This window comes from Staurois parvus, unplaced genomic scaffold (assembly GCF_062004578.1).
Source record: "Staurois parvus isolate SC_StPar_1 unplaced genomic scaffold, SC_StPar_1.0 ptg000437l, whole genome shotgun sequence".
Classification (NCBI taxonomy): domain Eukaryota; kingdom Metazoa; phylum Chordata; class Amphibia; order Anura; family Ranidae; genus Staurois; species Staurois parvus.
The window spans coordinates 2,234,811-2,257,105 of NW_028318233.1; the positions used below are offsets into that span (position 1 = coordinate 2,234,811).

Here is a 22,295-nt window from a genome sequence, read left to right on the forward strand (position 1 = left end):
TTTTTTTTTTAAGATATGAAAAATTGCATCAGAGCATTCTGTATTTTAATTTTCAGCATGTAGATAGAACTTTAGCCTTCTTTTATGTTTACCTGTTATTTCTTAAGCTATCTTTTGAAAAAGCCTTTTGAGTACAGAATTCAATAGATCAAGCCCAAGTTTATGCACAGAACCTAATGATTCAGAGGAATGACTATTCCCCGACCTCCTCCTCCTGTGCTGTATGGTGTTTTAGGTAGAGAGAGAGTCCAAAGATATACATAATGTTCTATTGATCCCATGTCATTAGTATACTTTGTAATAATCTTTAATTGCAAAAAAAAAAGCTTTTACTCAATCTGCCCCATACACGTTCCCCTAATGCACATGTAGATCAAATGTCAGAATGAGTCTTGGTGCATGTCCTGTGGTGGTACTGTGATAAACTTCATAAGGCAAGGAATGGTCATTTATGCTTTTTTACTGTTTTTTACTGGCTGGTCATTATTTGCTTTATGAAGCTCTACAAACTCTTTTCCACTGTACAGTATTTAAAAGTAAACAAAACATTTTAGTTTTAGATAATTTTTAAGATTTTAGTTATGAATAGTGTGGAGAACAGAAATAATTAGCCTCAGCTCCCAGCCTACAGTTGCAAGAAAAAGTATGTGAACCCCTTGGGATTACGTGAAGTTTTGCATGAATTGGGCATAAAATGTGCTCTGAACGTCATCGAAGTCACAACAATAGAAGAACACAGTCTGCTGAACATAATACTACACAAACATTAGATGTTGCCATGGTTTAATTGCACATAACATGTAAACATTCACAGTGCAGGGAGGAAAAAGTATGTGAGGCCCTAGCTTAATGACTTCTCCCAGAGCTAATTGGAGCCAGGAGTGAGCCAACCTTGACTCCAATCAGTGTGATGATATTGGATGTGTTGCTGACAGCTGTCCTGCCCTTAAAAAAACCACACACCTGTTTTGGGTTTACTGGTTTCAAGAAGCACTGTCTGATGTGAACCATGCCTCGCAGAAAAGAGCTCTCGGAACACCTACGATCAAGAATTGTTGACTTGCTGTCTTACCGTGGACACATGAACATCAAGGCTTTTGGAGATACTTTTGTAACCCTTTCCAGCTTCATGCAAGTCAACAATTCTTGATCGTAGGTCTTCTGAGAGCTCTTTTCTGCGAGGCATGGTTCACATCAGACAGTGCTTCTTGAAACCAGTAAACCCAAAACAGGTGTGTGGTTTTTAAGGGCAGGACAGCTGTCAGCAACACATCCAATATCATCACACTGATTGGAGTCAAGGTTGGCTCACTCCTGGCTCCAATTAGCTCTGGGAGAAGTCATTAAGCTAGGGCCTCACATACTTTTTCCTCCCTGCACTGTGAATGTTTACATGTTATGTGCAATTAAACCATGGCAACATCTAATATTTGTGTAGTATTATGTTCAGCAGACTGTGTTCTTCTATTGTTGTGACTTAGATGACGTTCAGAGCACATTTTATGCCCAATTCATGCAAAACTCCACGTAATCCCAAGGGGTTCACATACTTTTTCTTGCAACTGTAGGTAGCCTGGAACACAGGGGATCAAACAGGATATCATTATGTAAACAGATAAATACAAAATATGCATAGAAAAATGCATAATATATGTACATGTTGATAAAATATTTTACATCAAGTTGTTTTACTTCTCTTTCTGTACTACAGTATATATAACAATATAAAGGTGTTTATTTAAATCTTTAAATATTTCTATGTTCTATTATGGGTGCATATTTGTATATTGTGACCCTAATTGTAAAGTGTGTGTGTGTTTAAGAGAATTGATGAACAAATACAAAAAAGCCACTATGATTTATAAATTTTGTTCCTTTATCATTTATAATTCTGTGTGTTTCCTGTGGTTTAATTGCTTATTATAAGACGATTCTGTGAAAAATATAAACTATGTAATGGATCAATATCTCTTTTTATGCTCAGTTCTACATTAATTAACTTGCAAAGCTGACTGATCTTGTCTTTGTGTCAGTACAAAAACAAATCTTACATATGCTATTTTTTCATTTCTTTTTTGTGGCTATTTGTACCAATTAATTACAGATTTTACAGCCGTGACTTTACCTAGAGCAGGTCTTGATTTCACAGTAATGACTTGACTTTGTTCTTTCTCTAGACGACTGGCAGCCGGTTGGGTTTGCTTACCAGTTCGGTGTGCACTCTTCTTACGGCAATCATAATTGCGTTTGTTTATGGCTGGCAGCTAACACTGCTTATTTTGGCCTGTATACCATTCTTGATTGGTGCAAATTTTATTAGGATGAAATCAATGACTGGCCATGCATCAAAGGATCAAAAAGCTTTAGAGGATGCTGGAAGAGTAAGTCAGCTTGATTGTCAAAATGTGATCGAAAATGACTTGTAATGCCTTTCAATATATTTCACTAAGAAAATAAATTAGGGATGATAATGAAATAATCAAACACCTGGATAGCTTAAACAGGCAATTTATGAGAGCCACAAAATGCCCCTTGGGGAAATAATACATTCCATTAGGAAAACAAATGCGCATTTACCAACATTTGTAACCTCGGTTGATGCAATAACATTAATACAATTTTGTGACATGCTGTTGTCTTTTTATTATCTATGATAATAAAAAACAGTCTGCATTTTTAACTATTTGTTTTAAATCCCTTATTTAAAGTACACTGCACTGTTTACCTACATTGGTCATAGAATGAATGTACTCTTTTTCTATAGCATACAGGTTCATGCCATTTGCTGTGAGCTGTAACTACCCAGGCTCAACAGCGCTGTTTCAATAGTAGTGACGCTTGCTGTAGCTTCTCCGTCGATCTTTCTTCTCTGTTATGGTACTGAGTTATTAGTAGTTTACTTTACAACATTATTGAACTACAAATCTTAGTCATTGTACACAAAGGTGGCCTGGGTTGAAATGATTGTTCACTAGTTTAGCCACTTCAATACTAGCCTGTGATCCCCCTTCATTACAGGGTCATTTTTCAGTTTTCTGTGTTGTGATAGTTTGACTGACAATTACTCCAACATGCAACATTGTGTCCAAAAGAATTTTATATAATGTTTTTGAGACAGAGCTTTCTTTTGGTGGTATTTAATAAACACTTGGCTTTTTATTTTTAGTATATATAAAAAAAAAATTAAAGGTTCCCCTTACTTTTTGCTAAAAACATTATAAAATAAATTCCAAGACCGTACAAAGACCACCAAAATTATAATTTTTGGAAGGTAGACACCTTAAGGTGAACTTTGTTACACATTTTTGGAATTGAAGAAACATGGTATTGAGGACGCTAGGGCTGGTACTGAACAGCAGCTCTGACTGTCTGAATACCCAAATAGTGACCTCCACCTGGTTTTATGCAGTCACAAGTTGGCCACAATTGTCAGCCTTGGTACTTTTTTTTTTTTTTTTTTGCAGTCAAAGTTTGTTATGCTGGGTAGTGCCGATAGAGCTACATACTGCTTGAATTTCAGCCAATTCAGCAGAAATCAGCCTACATTTGGGCTGTGTATGGCTAGCCTTAGAATAGCAGGATGTGAGCTCAGTGACTGGCAGGTGTTGAGAATTGTTTAAATGCCATTAAAACAGACACTGATAAGTGTAACATTTATTTATTGCCATAATAGTAATCCTTAGCAATATCAAAAACCTTTTTATATTCTGTCAACATGACCCCAAAGACAATGTCTTTATACCATCATTAAACAAATATGGTGCCATTCATCAGCAGTAAGTACATCATGTGCAGGCATTTTCTCCCACTAAAAGTGCCCATGGGTATGAACCTATAAGGTATGATTATGGATATTTATATTAGAACTGTTTTTCTCCCAAGACATCTATTCTTAGATGGCTCAATGACGTGTGCAGGAACACTTGACTGAACAATACCGTAGGAGGTTTTGTATGACACTTAATATAATAAAAAGACTTCAGTCCAGGTGAGGTTGTACTTTATTTCCACAGAGAACATAAAATAGACAGCTCTATTCATTCTAATGAAAACAAATAGCAGGGGAAGTATGTTTACCCATGCTCAACAAACCAAACTCCTTAGTGAATTTATTGCAGAATAAACATGAACCTGGACTGAGAAATGCAACAAAGCAAAGTATATTCAACAAGGCTCTGCTCTTTTAGTTAATATACACAGCAGAGAAGCATTTGGATGTCCAGTATACTAGTGAACAGTATACATAGCACAGCTCTATTCTAGTGAACAGTATTCATTGCAGAGCTTTATTCCGGTGAACAGTATATATAGTAGAACTCTGAAGGATGGTGTACATCACAGAGCTCTATTCTGGTGAACAGTATATAATACCGGGGCTCTATTCTTGTGACCGGTATACATAGTAGAGCTCTATTTTGATGCATAGGACACATAGTAGAGCTCTAATCTGGTGACCAGTACACATAGTAGAGATCTACAGTTTTCTGGTAAACAATATATAGTTGAGCTCTATTCTTGTGATGAGCAGTGTACATTGCAGAGCTCTATTCCAGTGAAGTGTAGACATAGAAAAGTTCTATTCTGATGAACAGCATACATAGTAGAGCTCTATTTCCGTAAACATCTATAATAGAGCTCTTTCTAGTGAACAGTATACACCACAGAACTGTATTCCGGTGAAGAGTATACATAGAAAATTTATATTCTGTTGAACAGTATACATAGTAGAGCTCTATTTCGGTTAACAGTATACAGTGAAGGAAAGAAGTATTTGATCCCCTGATGATTTTGAATGTTTGCCCACCTACAAAGAAATGATCAGTCTAAAAATCAAATGGTAGGTGTATTGTAACACTGAGAGACAGAATAGCAACAAAAAAATCTAAAGAAATGCATGTCTAACAAACGATGGGAAAAAAGTATTTGATCCCCTTCACAAAACATGACTTCATACTTTGTGGCAAATCCCTTGTTGGCAATCAGAGGTCAGACACTTCCTGTAGTTGGCCACCAGGTTTGCACACATCTCAGGAGGGATTTTGGCCCGCTCCTCTTGGCAGATCCTGTTCAAGTCATTAAGGTTTGGTGGCTGATGTTTGGCAACTCAAACTTTCAGCTCCCTCCACAGATTTTCAATCAGATTAAGGTCTGGAGACTGGATAGGCCACTCCAGGACCTTAATGTGCTTCTTCTTGAGCCACTCCTTGCCTTGGCCGAGTGTTTTGGGTCATTGTCATGCTGGAACACCCATCCACGACCCATTTTCAATGTCCTGGCTGAGAGAAGAAGGTTCTTACCCAAGAATTGGCAGTACATTGCCCTGTCATCGTCCCTTTGATGCGGCGCAGTTGTCCTGTCCCCTTAGCAGAAAAACACACCCAAAGCAGAACGTTTCCACCACCATGTTTGACAGTTGGGATGGTGTTCTTGGGGTCATAGGCAGCGTTCCTCCACCTCCAAACATGGTGAGTTGAGTTGATGCCAAAGAGCTCAATTTTGGTCTCATCTGACCACAACACTTTCAACCAGTCCTCCTCTGAAGTTTGCCACTGAACATCTGAATGATGCAGACGGGCCTGGACATGTGCTTTCGTGAGCAGAGGGACCTTGCAGGCACTGCAGGATTTCAATCTGTCGGCGTAGTGTGTTACCAATTGTTGGTGACTGTGGTTCCAGCTGCCTGGAGATCATTGACAAGATCCTCACGTGTAGTTCTGGGATGATTTCTCACTGTTCTCATGATCATTGACACTCCAACGAGGTGAGATCTTGCATGTTGCACCAGACCTAGGGGGACTGACAGTAGTTTTGTGTTTCTTCCTTTTGCAAATTATTTCACCAACTGTTTTCACCTTCTCACCAAGCTGCTGGGCAATAGTTTTATAGCCCAGTCCAGCCTTGTGTAGGTCTACAATCTTGTCCCTGACATCCTTGAACAGCTCTTTGGTCTTTCCATGGTGAAGAGTTTGGAATCTGATTGATTGCTCCTGTGGACAGATGTCTTTTAAACAGGTAACAAAATGAGATTAGCAGCACTCCCTTTTAAGAGACTGCTTCTAATCTCAGATTGTTACCTGTATGAAAGACAACTGGTAGCCAGAAATCCTGCTGAATGATAGGAGATCAAATACTTATTTGCCTCATGAACATACACATCGGTGCATAATTTGTTTGACATGCATTTCTTTTGAATTTTCTGTTGCTATTCTGTCTGTTACAATACACCTGCCATTCGATTTTTAGACTGATCATTTCTTTGTGAGCGGGCAAATATTCAAAATCGGCAGGGGATCAAATACTTATTTCCTTCACTGTATATAGTATTGCTCCTTCTAGTGAACAGTATACATCACAGAGCTCTATTCCAGTGAAAAGTATACATAGAAAATGTACATTCTTTTGAAGGGTATACATAGCAGAGCTCTATTTTGGTAGACAGTGTAAAAAGTAGGAAGTTCAGAACAAAATACTCAAAAAGGCGCTGGGAGGTTTTCGACTTGCATGTGTAATCAGATAAAGTAACATGTTAAAAAAGCTCAATAGCACTGTTGAGTCGGCTCCCAGAGAGCAAGGCTTCCCATGATGGACATCCAGCATTAGCTCAAACCAAAGAACTACACAAAGGAGCATCCGATTTTAAACCAGATGAAAGCGTCCAAGATAATTTTAATTGTTGATAAAAGTCATATAAAATTTTTTTTTACCAAAAATTAAAATTACTTTGGACTTTGTTATCTATTTTTGGTCTGGCTCTCCTTTGTATGGTTTGAGTTTCTGTTGGGTGCTCATCATTGGAAACTTTACTGTGTGGGAGTTGCCTTTCCAGAGCTATATAGCTTTTTATGTCCTTCCTAGGCATGTTTGAGTATACATAGCTCTATTCTGGTGGACAGTATATAGAGCAGACCTCTATTCTGGTACATAGTATACACAGCAGAGCTCCAATCCTTTGGACGGTATACACACCAGAGGAATATTTTGGTGGGTAGTATATGCAGTACAACAGGGCTCTATATTGGTGGCTAGGCATAACAGCAGAGCTCTGTTTTTATGGTCTTATGGTAAGTATAGAAAGTACAACTATTTTAACTATAATCCTTTCAGTAAAGTTTTCTTCTAATAGTCCATCAATGTCCTTTCTAACAGAACCCAATTAAAGCTGACACCAGCACTTAACATTCTTGTCCTGTGGAATATTCCCACTTCTGAATGATTTATACCCGCTGATCCAATTTACAGCTTCATTTTTGTCAGAGAGAATGTATTGGACAATCCATAATCATAACAATAAGTAATTGGCACTCTCCAAAAAGTACATGCATTGATTGAATAGTGCACTCGCTGAACTGTCTCCATCATGGGAACATTCAGCAGTTTTTCTAAAGAAAAAAAGAAAATACTATATATATATATATATATATATATATATATATATATATATATATATATATATATATATATATATTATAAATCTCCCCATATCTATTATATATATATATATATATATATATATATATATATATATATATATAAAGTATTTATGAATGTAAATGTATTATTCCAGTATATGTAATTACACATATATAGGTATATAGACTATTGTTGAAAGTGTTTAAGCAGTCACCAAAAAAGAATTTCCTTGATGTAGCTCATAGAGAAAGAGAAAATCAAGTTTTCCATGTGGGCAAGTTTGATAAATTTGTAATTTACACCTTTAACAAAGTTGTTTATGCACATCTAACTAGGGATATGTATCCACATACATGCCCTCAACAAATATCCCTGTGGGAATAAATGCATGATACATAAGTATTACAACTGATACCCAATGCAAGCATTTAAATATACAATGGCTACTGCATGCCTGACTGAACTAAAAAAAAAAAAAAAAAAACTTACAAAATACAGGACCCACAAGAGTAAAAATGTTTTAATACTGTGTAAATGAGGACTAAGACCACCAGCAGTGATTACACTAATAAACCTAAAGGGTAACGTCAGGGGGAAAAAAAAGAGAATTGTGGTTTGCATGTACCAGTGTTGAGATAATTTATTCTTGTTGGGATTATATTTTTATGAATGCATTTGTACTTTTTTTTTTCTGTTGCTTGCTGGGTCTGATATGCAGGAGTCATTAGGGGTTATTTTGCATTGAAAATATTTACTTAACTAAGTGAAGTGAAGATGTGTTCACTTTCATGTGCAGGGAATATGAAACCCATTCACTTTAGTAAATTAGCATTCATAATCTATTACGTACAACGTATGTTTACATACAGTATATGCGCCACTTGTATATTCTTATTTATCATGCATTTATTCATAGGAAGGGTTTTTGGATGTAATTTATGTGAGGATTTATCTCTAGTTTTCTGTCTGCTCTCCACAGCGAGCTTGAATAAGATAGGCTGCAACCCACTGAAACATGAGCATCAACATAATTTACTATGCAGTGTATGCCTTGTTTTTTTCTGTGTGTTCAAGACACAAGTTTAATCATTTAATCATACCTCTATTGCTCATGCAGATCTCAACAGAATGTGTTGAAAATATAAGAACTGTGGTATCTCTGACAAGAGAAGAAGCATTTTACAATCGATACAATTTAAGCTTAACTGGCCCCTACAAGTAAGTAATATATTTACCATGATAAATTATTTTTTAATTGCATCTGTTCTTTTATGAAATATGCAAAACCTAAATTACTAGACACAGTGGGGTTGATTTACTGATGGAGAAGAGCATGCTTACTTTGTGAATTTTCCCTTGTGTATGGGAAATTTCAGTTAGCTTCGTGAATTTGGTAAAACAATTCACGTTGCAAAGAATACTCAATCATGTGCTAGGAAAAAAAAAATGGGTCTTTGCTTGCAGCAGAGCTTCATCTCATTCACTAAGCTGAAGAATGGAAATTCATTTTCCTTAATGAGCAGCCTATATATCTTCATTAAATCTACACCAGTGGAACAGGAAACCAAATGGAGTCAATGGGGTTCATTTACTAAAGGTGCAAAATGTTTACTGTGCCCAGTGATTCAGTGTGCACTTCAAATAGCCAATGAGCAGTGTTAATTTTGTTGACGAAAGTATTTTCGTCTACGAAATAACACTATTTTAGTCAACTAAAACTAAAACAATTCAGATGACTAAAATGCAACTAAAACTAAAATGCCATTTTAGTCAAAAGACTATGACTAAAACTAAATCAAATTTGATGTCAAAATTAACACTGGTTATATATCACAACGGCGAAATCTGTGTCTGTAGTGCATGTTCAAACATTAATACCATAAATATGTTATTAGATTTTTTACTCCAGAAGTATATAATGCATTTGAAAATTCTAGGGAAATGCTTAAATAATGGATTATAATTTAACCCCATTGGATTTTAGTTGACTAAAATGTACTGGAGATTTTAATCGACTAAAACCCATAAAACAAAAACAATTCCGATGGCTAAAAATACGACTAAAACTAAATGGCATTTTAGCCAAAAGACTAAAACTAAATTGAAATTTGACGTCAAAATTAACACTGCACCAATGAGGTGTATGAAAATTTAACCTTGGATGATTGAAATGAACAGGGCCACAGGTTGAGCACCCATGTTCTATGTCCTTAGTGAATCAACTCCATTGTGTGGGTTAAACAAGTGAAGTCAGATAGCTGAAGCCGCCATAGACTGATTGAAATTTGGCTGGTTCAGCAGGGACCAGACAAATTTTTATCCATCAATGGGCAGGCTGGTTGAACTGAAGTCAATCTATCAATAGACTTCAGTACAACCAGACTGATTGTTTGTTTGGTTTTTTCCATAAGATCACTGCCAGTGGCTATAGCCGCCAGCAGTGATCATTGCATTCTGACAGCAGTAAAACCTCTCACTGTCAGAATGCAGTAGAGCAGTGGGAGGGATTGCCCCGCCAACACGAACTGCGTTGATGGGATAATCAACCAACCCATGGTTGAAAAAAACAAAACGGTATAATCTATTGTGAGCCTTAGGCCTTTAAAATTGTGGGAGGTATGCTAATTTTGAAGTACTGTATTACTATCATAATTGGGAATGCCACTGTTGTCCTTTTTTCTGCTAATTGTCTGGTTGTGTATGGTTTCAAAGTGGGGAAAAAAGTTGCTGCAGGTTCCCAGAGCAATTCCCATGATGTGCAAGTATTCACATTATGGCAGACTTAACCAACAAATTTGGCCTTTTCTGTTGCTGACTAGTCACCCTCCCTTCTCATTTCTCTTTCTGATGCCGCCATACGATGACGCTTCTGCAGTTGGCACTTTTCCACTCAGCCATTGGGTGGCCTTTGATGATGTAACTTCTACTTTGAAAATTAAAACCTCAACACTGGTTACTATGCACGGCTGCACCAGATTCTGTGTGCACCAGTTGTAGTAAATCCCCCTAATGTCTCTTCTAACAAAAAAAAAAAAGTCTGCTAGTAATAGGTTTTTAGTAAATCAACTTGAATTCTTTGAAGCCACAGACCCAGAACAGGCATAAATTTATTATTGTCAGGCAAATGGCAATATTCCTGTACTGTTTTCAGATCAGCAGTGTAACACTTTTGCTGCCAGGTCCATACACAGACTTGACAGTGGGGGCTTTACACACAATCCAGTGGCTGCAGTCATTGGGATTATGTGTAAAACTGACACTCCTTCCTGTCAGAGGGAAGCTTTTGGGCAGCTGCGGTTTGCCCAAATGCTTCCACACACCCCTGGTAATGGAGCCCCCAGCATGTGTTCCGGGCTTCCCCTATCTGCGAGCCCAGGACCAATATGACAGGTGCTGGCGGCTGGAGGGGAAGGAGGAGAGTGGACACACATGGCGTCACTTCCGGGTCACCCTGTCACTTTCCCCAGCTAGCATAGCCAGGAAGAAATGTATTGTGATGCAGTCTGCCTTGCAGTACATCCAGTGGAGCCCAGGAGAGACATGCAGGGTCTAAAAGACCCTGCATGTCTCATTAAACAGAACCTGTCACCAAAAAAAGCATTACATAGGGACTTTTTGTCCTCCTATATAATGGAAAAAATATTGCACCCAAGCGCATAGGCTCCCCCACAAAAAATTGAGGTCCCCACATATATGCACATAAGAACGTAAACGCATATGTCGGGGTGAAAATGTTGATTGTGATAAACATCACTGCTGGAGTTAGAGCAATAATTCTAGCACAGGGTTTCCTTCAATACACTAATCTTATGACCTATAGGGTTTTTTTGAAGCATCGCCTATAGAAAATATAGGGTACTGAAGTTTGTCTCCTTTTCATGGGCGCACACAAATCTAAGGTTTGACATGTTAGGTATCAAATTTTTCTCGGTGCAACCTCGTCTTTTATATTTTACCAAAAATGTGGGTAATTTTACAAAATTTTGCATTTCCTCGACTGTGTGACAAAAAATTGGAACTACCACTGTTTTATTCTGTAGAGTGTCTGCTTTTAGAAAAAAATACCCTAACTGGTCACTTTATTAGGAACACCTTGCTAGTACCGGGTTGGACCCCCCTTTTTCCTTCAGAACTGCCTTAATTCTTCATGGCATGGATTCAACAAGGTGTCAAGAAGGTATTGGAAACATTCCTCATAGATTTTGGTCCATGTTTACATGATAGGATCATGCAGTTGCTGTAGATTTATTGACTGCACACCCATGATGTGAATCTCCTGTTCCACCACATCCCAAAGGTGCTATATTGGGTTGAGATCTGGTGACTGTAGAGGCCATTGGAGTACAATGAACTCCATTGTCCTGTTCAAGAAACTAATTTGAGATGGTTTGAGCTCTGTGACATGGTGCATTATCCTGCTGGAAAGAGCCATCAGAAGATGGGTACGCTGGCACACAGAGTGTTCTTCTGCTGCTGTAGCCCATCTTCTTTAAGGTTCGACGTGTTGTGTGTTCAGAGATGGTATTCTGCATACCTTGGTTGTAATGAATGGTTATGAGTTACTTTTGCCTTTTTATCATCTCAAACCAGTCTGCCCATTCTTCTCTGACATCAAAAAGGCATTTCATCCACACAGCTGTTTCTCTCTGGATAGTTTCTCTTTCTCGGACCATTCTCTGTAAACCCTAGACATGGTTGCGCGTGAAAATCCCAATGGATCAGCAGTTTTTGAAATACTCAGACCAGCCCATCTGGCACCAACAACCATGCTGCGTTCAAAGTTACTTAAATCCCCTTTCTTCCCCATTTTGATGCTCAAATTTAACTTCAGCAAGTTGGCTTCACCACGTCTAGATGCCTAAAGGCATTGAGTTGCTGCCAAATGATTGGCTGATTAGAAATTTGTGTTACCAATCAATTGCACAAGTGTACCTCATAAAGTGGCCATTGAGTATATAATGTTTGGAGTTTTTGGTTATCTTCAGGCCTAAAATGATCTTTTAAACATGTGTGCAAAAAAAAAAAGATTAGCTATGGGAGGCTGCATACTATCTTTTATGGCATGCTTTCTTTCAAATCTAAAACTTTAACAAGCGTTAACACTACTCCTAGTGATTTGGCTATTTTGTGTGCTGTTGGCAGGCTGTTGTAATTAGCTGAAACTCTACATTTAACATTCGGCCATATTTGTGCTCTAAGCGTAAAGGAATGATTTGCACATCTTAGGCCTCATATTAAAATATAAACCTATTTATTGCAGATCTGTTTTTCAAAAGCCTCTTTATAGTAGGTCCTGATTCTTTACTTTGTCTCTGTGTTTGGCCCAGGCCATCATATATATATATATATATATATATATATATATATATATATATATATATATATATATATATATATTTTTAGGAAGAAATATTTTTACAAATTTTGAATGACATTGCTTTTATGCGACTACAGCAGCTACAAGAACGTTCTAGCTGTGTACATATCTGATGAATTCTAATATGTATAATTCTTAGTGAACTCCTAGCAACCTTATAAAAAGTATCTCAGTGGAATCACTTCTTGACTCCAACATCAATGCCCTACTGTCCATGAATACACAGATTTATTAATTATGCATGATAACATGAGAAGACAGCCAAACCTTGCAAGTACAAATAATTTCTGACTTTTCTTTCTCCTGTAGGGATTCTTTAAAAAAAGCTGCCCTTCATGGCTTTACCTATGCTGTTTCCCAGTCCATAAACTTCTTTGTCAATGCAGCTGTATTCCGATTTGGAGCTTGGCTAATTGCAAACTGCTACACACAATTTGAGAATGTCTTCATGTAAGTACTGTGCTCTAAAGGAACAATATATTTCATCATATTTTGTTTGCTGTGCAGCTGGTGGTGGCACTTGAATGCAGCTGGCTGTGCCCTGTAGTGTAGAAGATGTAGTTGAGCAGTAGCGGAGTGGGTGGCTAAGGTTCTGTAAAAATTGTAATTTGGATGAAAGTTTTCCAATATTAATGTCATTTTTCTATTTATTATGGGACTTTTTCTGTGGAAAGATATGCAAATAATGATTTAAAAAATGTTGCAGACAGGACATTAAACCTATCTTTGAGCAAGTGGAGTCTAATTACTAAATATGTTTACTCAAGACAGGTTTTAAACTCCCTCCTCCCCTTATGGGGTTAATTTACTAAAGGCAAATAGGCTTTTCACTTTGCAAGGGACTTTACTCCAGAGCTTCATGAATAAGGTGAAGCTTTGCTGGCTTTCATCATCCAATCATATGCAAGCAAAAATGCTGTTTTTTTTTTTTTTTAATTTTCCTTGCACACAACTGGGTATTCTTTTCACCACATTAACTAAGCTCTGGGGCAAATCCTTTTGCAAGGTGAACAGCCTATTTGCCTTTAGTAAATCCACCTCTATAAACCTGAGCAAAGCTATCTTTATTTAGGCATAAATATAATATTTATGGCCATCCTATTCATAAATCTCATTTACTGCCATGAAGCATGAGCACTGTGCTTTTAAGAGCCTTGATGGGACAGCAATTTTCCAGCAAGTCCTCTTAGTAGTACATGCAATTTATTTAAAAAAAAGAAAAAAAACTATTATAGTTGTCATAGGAAATAGTCAGTTACAAATTACAATACCATTCATACAGTATGTAGAGAAGGAAGGGTACTACCACTTTTGCTGCCAGGAAACCTGCACTGTTTGCTGCACACAGATAGTAATGCCCCACCTGGAGGCCCTTTTACTCTTTTTAACTGTATAAGATCAGTACATTTATCCTCATTTACACACTGTGTGTGTGTGTGTGTGTGTGTGTGTGTGTGTGTGTGTGTGTGTGTGTGTGTGTGTGTACTGCTCAAAACAATTAAAGGAACACTTTGAAAACACATCAGATCTCAATGGGGAAAAATATCATGCTGATATCTATACTGATATAGACTGGGTAATGTTAGGAATGTAAGGATGCCCCATCGTTTGAGGGAAATTAAAATGATCAACCTACAGAGGACTGAATTCAAACACACCCCGAAAATCAAAGTGAAAAAATGATGCAGCAGGCTAGTCCATTTTGCTGAAATTTCATTGCAGCAATTCAAAATGGTACTCCATAGTTTGCGTGGCCCCACATGCTTATATGCATGCCTGACAATGTCGGGGCATGCTCCTAATGAGACAACAGATGGTGTCCTGGGGTATTTCCTCCCAGATCTGGACAGTGAGGTGCAACCTTGGGGCGTGGGATGGACCATAGCATGATATCCCAGAGGTGTTCTATTGGATTTAGGTCAGGCGAACGTGGGGGCCATTCGATGGTATCAATTCCTTCATTCTCCAGGAACTGCTTGCATACTCTTGCTACATGAGAAACCCAGGACCCACTGCACCAGCCTTGGGTCTGACAATGGGTCCAAGGATTTCATCCCGATACCTAATGGCAGTCAGGGTGCCATTGTCTAGCCTGTGCATCTCTCCATGGATATGCCTCCCCAGACCATAAATGACCCACCACCAAAACCATCATGCTGAATTATGTTACAGGCAGCATAACGTTCTCCATGGCTTCTCCAGACCCTTCTTGTCTGTCACATGTGCTCAGGGTGAACCTGCTCTCATCTGTGAAAAGCACAGGGCACCAGTGGCAGACCTGCCAATTCTGGTGTTCAGTGGCAAATGCCAATCGAGCTCTATGGTGCTGGGAAGTGAGCACATGGCCTACTAGAGGAAATCTGGCTCTCAGGCCACCCTCATGAAGTTTGTTTCTGATTATTTGGTCAGAAACATTCACACCAGTGGCCTGTTGGAGGTAATTTTGTAGGGCTCTGGCAGTGCTCATCCTGTTCCTCCTTGTACAAAGGAGCAGATATCGGTCCTGCTGATGGGTTAAGGACCTTCTACCGCCCTGTCCAGCTCTTCTAGAATAACTGCCTGTCTCCAGGAATCTCCAACATGCTCTTGGGACTGTGCTGGGAGACACAGCAAACCTTCTGGCAATGGCACGTATTGATGTGCCATCCTGGAGGAGTTAGGCTGCCTGTGTTACCTCTGTAGGGTCCAGGTATCGCCTCATGCTACCAGTAGTGACACTGACCCTAGCCAAATGCAAAACTAGTGAATAACAGTCAGAAAAGGTGAGTAGGGAAAAAAATGTCAGTGGCCTCCACCTGTAAAACCATTCCTGTTATGGGGTTGTGTCATTGTTGCCCATCTAGTTTACCTGTTGTTAATTTAATTTACACCAAAACAGCTGAAACTGATTAACAACCCCCTCTGCTCAGGGGTGTATTTACCACAAGGCAAACACAGCATTTGCCTAGGGCAGCATTTTTCAGGGGGGGCAGCACTGCCCCTCGGAAGAAGGGACAGAAGAGGGGGCACACGCAGCATGGGGAGCTGGTGGGTTCCGAGAGAGGTTGCGGGTTTCATGACAGTGTATGCACAGCCCGACTCTCGTTCCCGGGGATGTCTGGAGCTGTGAAGGTGAGTGTCTTTCTCTCTCTTGCCATGGGGGATGGTGGCTGGTGTATGGGGGGCAGCGGTAGTGAAAAGCTCCCTCGGGTGGGAGTCAGGAGTGTTGTTGGACAATGTCAAGCTCTCTGCAGGGGGCACTGATTTTTGTGTTGCCTAGGGCAGCACAAAACCTAAATACACCACTGCCTCTGCTACTTAACTGACCAGATTAATATTCCAGGAGTTGAAATTACTTGATGCTATACTCTGGTTAAAAAGTATTCCTTTAATATTTTTGAGCAGTGTGTATGTGTTTGTGTGTAAAATAAATATATATATATATATATATATATATATATATATATAGTGTGTGTGTGTGTGTGTGTGTGTGTGTGTGTGTGTATACTGTGTATATATGTATATCTTGCCAAAAGTATTGTACTGGAACACCCCTCCAAATCTTTGGATTCAGGTGTTCCAATCACCTCCATTGCCACAGGTGTATACAATCAAGCACCTAGGCATGCAGACTGCTTCTACAAACATTTGTGAAAGAATGGGTTGCTCTCAGGAGCTCAGTGAATTCAGGCATGGTATTGTGATAGGTTGCCATCTGTGCAATAAGTCCATCTGTGAAAATCCTTACTACTAAATATTCCATGGCCAACTGTTAGTGGTATTATAACAAAGTGGAAGCAACTGGAAACAGCAACTCAGCCACAAAGTGGTAGGCCACGTAAAATGACAGAGTGGGGTCAGCGCATGCTGAAGCGCACAGTGCACAGAAGTCACCAACTATCTGCAGTCAATAGCTAAAGACCTCCAAACTTCAGATTAGCACAACAGTGCGTAGAGCGCTTCATGGAATGGGTTTCAAGGCTGAGTAGCTGTATCCAAGCCTTACATCACCAAGTGCAATAAAAAGCCTCAGATACAGTGGTGTAAAGAACACCATCACTGGATTCTAGAGCAGAGGAGACATGTTCTCTGAAGTGACAAATTGCGCTTCTCTGGCCATCTGATTTGACGTGTCTGGGTTTGGCAGTTGCCAGGAGAATGGTACTTGCCTGACTAGTGTATATGTAATGTTCAAGAGAATTGATGAACAAATACAAAAAAGCCATTATGATGATTTATAAATTTAGTTCCTCTATCATTCATAATTCTGTGTCCCAATACTTTTGGTAATTGTGTGTGTGTGTGTGTGTGTGTGTGTGTGTGTGTGTGTTTTTGTGTGTGTGTATATATATATTGTACATATCAATACCTTTTTTAATGCGGATTCTTTGATCATTCACTTTAAAAGTTGATTGCTACACATAATATTCCATTAACTCTCTTCCTAAAAGTATATTCTGTTTGTGTGGTGGTTCAGTATAATTTAACTTAATTGGCTTATTTTATATTAGAGATGTGTTAGATCAAAAGTGACTTAAGAGCTAAGGATGTACAGAATGCAGTCGCAGTCATGTCACACTTTCTCTTGTACTTTTTTCATGAATAAATGTGATTGCTAGATAAGTGCTCATTACTGTATGTATCTCCATATCACAGAGTTTTCTCTACAATTGTTTTTGCTGCCATGAATGTTGGACAGACTTCATCTTTAGCACCTGACATGGGAAAAGCCAAAGTATCATCCCAGAGAATCATGAAGCTTCTGGACAGACAACCAGTAATTGACAGTTACAGTGAAGACGGTGAAAAACTGGTAAGACAATATTAAAGTATTTTAATACCTAGCTATCTCAAAAAGAAAAGAAACCAGTAATCAAAAATGTACATGAACCTCTTTGCTCCAAGAGCATGCATATATGCAGCCTCTCAGCGGGTGGTCCTTGGCACTGAGAGGCTACAAATGCATACTGAAATGTAAACAAAGCTGTGGGGAGAGTTCACACCCTGCGGGCTCCCAGCTCAATTACTGGCGCCTAATGGAAAGCTCCCAATTGCTACTTGCAAACGGGAGCTTTCCTATCGTGTGATTTGCTGTGACATCCAACCATGGCGGTTACATGATCATAAACCTCATCCCACCTCCCATCAGAAAACCCCTTAAAGGTCCAGGAGGTGCCGGCATTAAGGAGTTAATTTATAGGTCAGTACTGTGAAAAAGTGTCCTCTGCACACTTCTTGTGTTATCTCAAGGAGCCCTCCCAGTTCTTATCTTGTCTCCAGGATTAAGCTGGCCATAGATGGATTGAAATTCTGCAGAGACCAACCTAATTTCAATCTATCTATGGTCGTTCCCACTCCACAGAAGTTGATCTAATAATCAATGTCTGTTGAATGTTGAATGGGTCTTTTGGAAAGTTCCCACCATGAGAATACAATGACACACAGCAGGGAGGATTCCTCCATCCACCTCACATGTGTGGTTGGGGGGAATCCATATGCTTTTATGCAATCAGCCATTTGGCTGATCGAAAAAGAATGAATTACCTATGGCCAGCCAGGGACAGGGCTGGCAGCAATTGATGAAAATTAGGAGCTGAGTGAATTTCTGGCAGATCAACAGATGTTTTTCTCTACTTGTGTCTTTAAAGGGATAAAATGTGCATTATTTGCTATTATATAGTAAAGATGTTTTTTGCCCTGACATATGCTTTAAACTCTTAAAAAAAAAAAAAAAAAAGCTATGCACATTTATAAGGCTAAGTGATGTGCTTTGTGAAAAAAAGGAGAGACCGGTCACATGTTTTCCAGCTCTCCTCCATTCACAAAGTTTTCCGTGCTGGGTTAACCCCATAAAGTGCCACAGGCTCAATACTTTGCCTGCATTTTACGCACTAGATACAAAAACATAGGCCATGGTAGTGTGAAATACCATTTATAAATAAGCCCCTAAGTGGGTAGGATGTTAACCTACTGACCTACATGTAAATATTACATTACCCAGAGATCACTTCTCCTTATGAATAGGGACACTTACAATGTCTGTACAACCATGTTTCAATATGAAGTTTAATGCCTTTTTTGTTTACTAATCAGAAATTTTAGAGAAATGAGTCTTTCAGACCCTCCTTTTATGTAGCCCATATGTATGAGATAATAGTCACCTGATCCAATGGTTTTGCTGAAAGATAGAAAAGGAAATATTTTCATATCTTTAAGGGTAGGCAAATGTCTACTGGTCTCAGGGTGAACATTGATTGAATAAACTAAAAACCTTCCCAAATCACTGCAGTTCTTCCATAAGATAAGTAGCAGCAGCATCTGCCTGTACCATTCTCCAGACCGAGGACAATATTTGTTGCCCTTGGGGCAACCGGATTGTTGCTGCATGTCCACCCATCCTCCAAAGTCTTTGGGAAACATTAGAGTCCTTTAGGTTACCAGGCAATAGGTTTTGTCTTACCAGGAAAAATTACATATTTCAAAGAATAAGGTGCAGTAACCCATAGCAGCCATTCTAGTTTTCATCTGGTAACACCACTAAGAACTACAGACATATCTCTGATTAATGGATTTCACACAATATTTTTGCATAATAGGTAATAAAGGCTAAGCTTCCATATTAAATAAAATACATGTACTTTATGTTGTAGAGTGCATTTGAAGGAAACCTTGAATTCAAAGATATCAAGTTTGTGTACCCAACAAGACCAAAAGTCCAGGTTCTTCAGGGATTGAATGTGAAAGTTACCAAAGGACAAACCCTAGCTCTGGTGGGCAGCAGTGGGTGTGGAAAGAGTACATCTGTTCAGCTGCTGGAGAGGTTCTACGATCCTGTTGATGGAAAAGTGGTAAGCAAAAATGATACATGCATCAACCAGAAATATGTGTATATATACCAGGTACATACCAGTTGTTAACGGTCTTGAAAGGCATACAGTAGGTGTTACCTTTCAAGTTCAGTGTTTGGGGGGGGGGGGGGTCACAGCTTGTAACTTCTCTCCAGACAAAAAATGTCTAACTTGGAGGACAATGACATAGCCATTCACATCTCATTGGCTTTAATTCTACAGAAGTAGTTCCTAGCCACGAGGATGCATCCACGTAGCATCCATATAGTGCCCTGTTGAAGTGCACTCTGCCAGTGACCTTAAAGTGGATTTTTACCTACCTTCCTGTCTGCCCCTGTACAGTGAGCTGTGCACGCGAAGCTCACTCTAGAGATTCAGCAATGTCTAGGCCGACTGAACTCCCACAAATGCGCAGGAGTGATGTCATATTGATCCTGCCAATGAAATGGCTGGTGCTCGATACCTGGAAGCTGTCCGTTCAAAGATGTCAGTGGACAGCAGAGTTCCAGGATGTCACAACGCTGTAGCCAGGGTGAATATAGTGCTGCTTTAACGCAAACCTGTGCGTTTTTGCGATGCAGAGCAAAGCAACAAGCTTGCTTTATTTCCTCTCTACCCAGAAGAACATACTCACCTTTCTTTTGCTACCCTGCCAGTGTGGCAGCAAAAAAGAATACCTAGTACTTCCAGGTATGATGAAGAATGTCACCTTTTCCTTGTGACAGTGCTGTGCCAATCACCAAGTGCTGTCACACTGGGGAGTCTATAGCCTTGTGTTAGCTATGACTTAGATGGCTTGTCCTGTCCCTACAGCCAAGCAGCAGGAAAGCAAAGGAAAGGTGACTATGTGCTGCTGGGGAGGCAGGGACTAAAGTGCCTTACAGGGGTGAAGCACGGGTTCACTTTTAAAATTGTGGCTTGAGGTTAACAAGATCCTGGATGATAATTTTACTATAAAATCCAGACATTCATATTTGATGAGTTCTGTCAACTGGTTTCATGTGTTACATGTTTTTTGGATCCTCCCATTCTGTAAGACAGCTGGCAAGGTCCAGTTTATAGCAATAATGCTTTAATCCCTAATTATCCTTTTATTTAATAATAAAGAAAAAATTATTTCAGTTTAACACTAGTTGAAAAGCACATTTTAAAATACCAGTTGCATAATTTATTAATAGTTATGTAACTAATCAATCTGCAGTAACAAAAAAGGCTATTTTGCAAACTTTCCTTCCACTCCTATAAATTATTCCATGAACAGGCATATTGCGCTTCAAAAATGAGAATGGCAATTTATAAAATTACATCCGCTGATGGATTCCTATTTTTATGGATTTGCACATTAATCAAACATTAGCGTTTTAGCACCGAATGTAATATGCCGCATGTAGTTATGTATTGAACTTCGCAGAGCAATCCTTTAAGATAATATATATTTAATAATCAGGGCTTTAGCTTTCTTGTTATTACCCTGCCAATGAGGAAACCTAAGTAAACTGCTTCTGGACAGCATGACACACAGCAACAAATAACACCGACAGCTACTTGAAAAGCAAACCTTTAACACTGGCTACAAAATGTGTTTAATCGTGGAAATCTGTATTCAATGTAATAATTTGCCTAGGCAAATACCTTCATGTACTTAGCAGCCTCTGGCCATCTGATGCCCATGTTGCCTACAGTTCAATAGAAATCCATACTTCATTCATAGATCCAAGATGTTCTATGGCTCACAGTCTGGAGATTAGCTGTAACTGACTGCAGAGACTTTCTGTTGATGCAGATAATTGGACAAGGTTTAATTGCTGTATGGTGATTATTAATTGAATCTCTTGCTGGCGATTTCAAGTTTAGTTAAACAAAAAAGTTTTACTATTTGAAAATGAAAAAGCTCTCTAGTTGGCTTGAATGACCCATATTTTATGCACCAAGCAGTTATAGCAACAGCCCACCCAAAGATAACCTGTCAGTGATGGGTGAATAATGGTGGACTGGTGTAACCATAGGAATCCTATACCTGTCAGCAGCAAGCTCTGATCAATGAAGTTACTTTTCACTCCAAAAGTAGGCTTCACCCTCCCAATGCAAACCCTGCAGTCTGATTGCTCCAGCTGTATTCTCCAAAATGTAAAAAGTGCAACAGAGAGCGGCAATGGCCCATTGTAACCTGAAAACTTGGGAGCAGGGCTTTCACCAATGTTGGGTGACTATCACGGTTTTGAAGCTGACATTCCAGGGAACACTTGTGCTTCCCCGATTTCACCTCGGCAGGGCTGATCTTTGAAGCCTTCATGCTGCATCACTTAGCCAAGGCTATGTAGTCAGTGATGGCATTGTAGTGCATGTAATGCAAGTGTGTTTTAATTCCGACAGTTGATGAGAGTATTTGTCCAATGAGCAGGCTAGAGGTGGAGAGGTGGCATAGGACTCTGCATTGCTTAACCAGTCTGTCGCCCTCCTGGCTGTGCTATGTGGTAGAGTTGTGTAAGTTGCAAAGTTGGCTGAAGAGAATTTGCCAGCATCAGGATTGCTAGTAACACAGGGAAGATACCTACCCCCTTTGTATGACTTGCTTTTTTGACAGTTTCTGCAGTGAGGTAACACTCACCAGCAATTCTGTTTCTTCATCAAGGAAAGTAGACAGACATAGGGTAGGGAGACATATAGGCAGGAGAGTGCTT

The 22,295-nt window shown here is 39.2% G+C and overlaps 1 protein-coding gene across 1 annotated transcript in view; it reads left to right on the forward strand.

The window, feature by feature from the left end:
• Nucleotides 1-22,295, forward strand: part of LOC149454154 (ATP-dependent translocase ABCB1-like) — a 78,913-nt gene that overhangs the window by 51,086 nt on the left and 5,532 nt on the right. Inside the window, exons 22-26 of the mRNA XM_089687772.1 lie at nucleotides 2,178-2,381; nucleotides 8,528-8,628; nucleotides 13,097-13,237; nucleotides 17,423-17,579; nucleotides 19,417-19,614. Of these exons, the coding sequence (XP_089543898.1) occupies nucleotides 2,178-2,381; nucleotides 8,528-8,628; nucleotides 13,097-13,237; nucleotides 17,423-17,579; nucleotides 19,417-19,614 (801 nt within the window). The remainder of the gene's footprint in view (nucleotides 1-2,177; nucleotides 2,382-8,527; nucleotides 8,629-13,096; nucleotides 13,238-17,422; nucleotides 17,580-19,416; nucleotides 19,615-22,295) is intronic.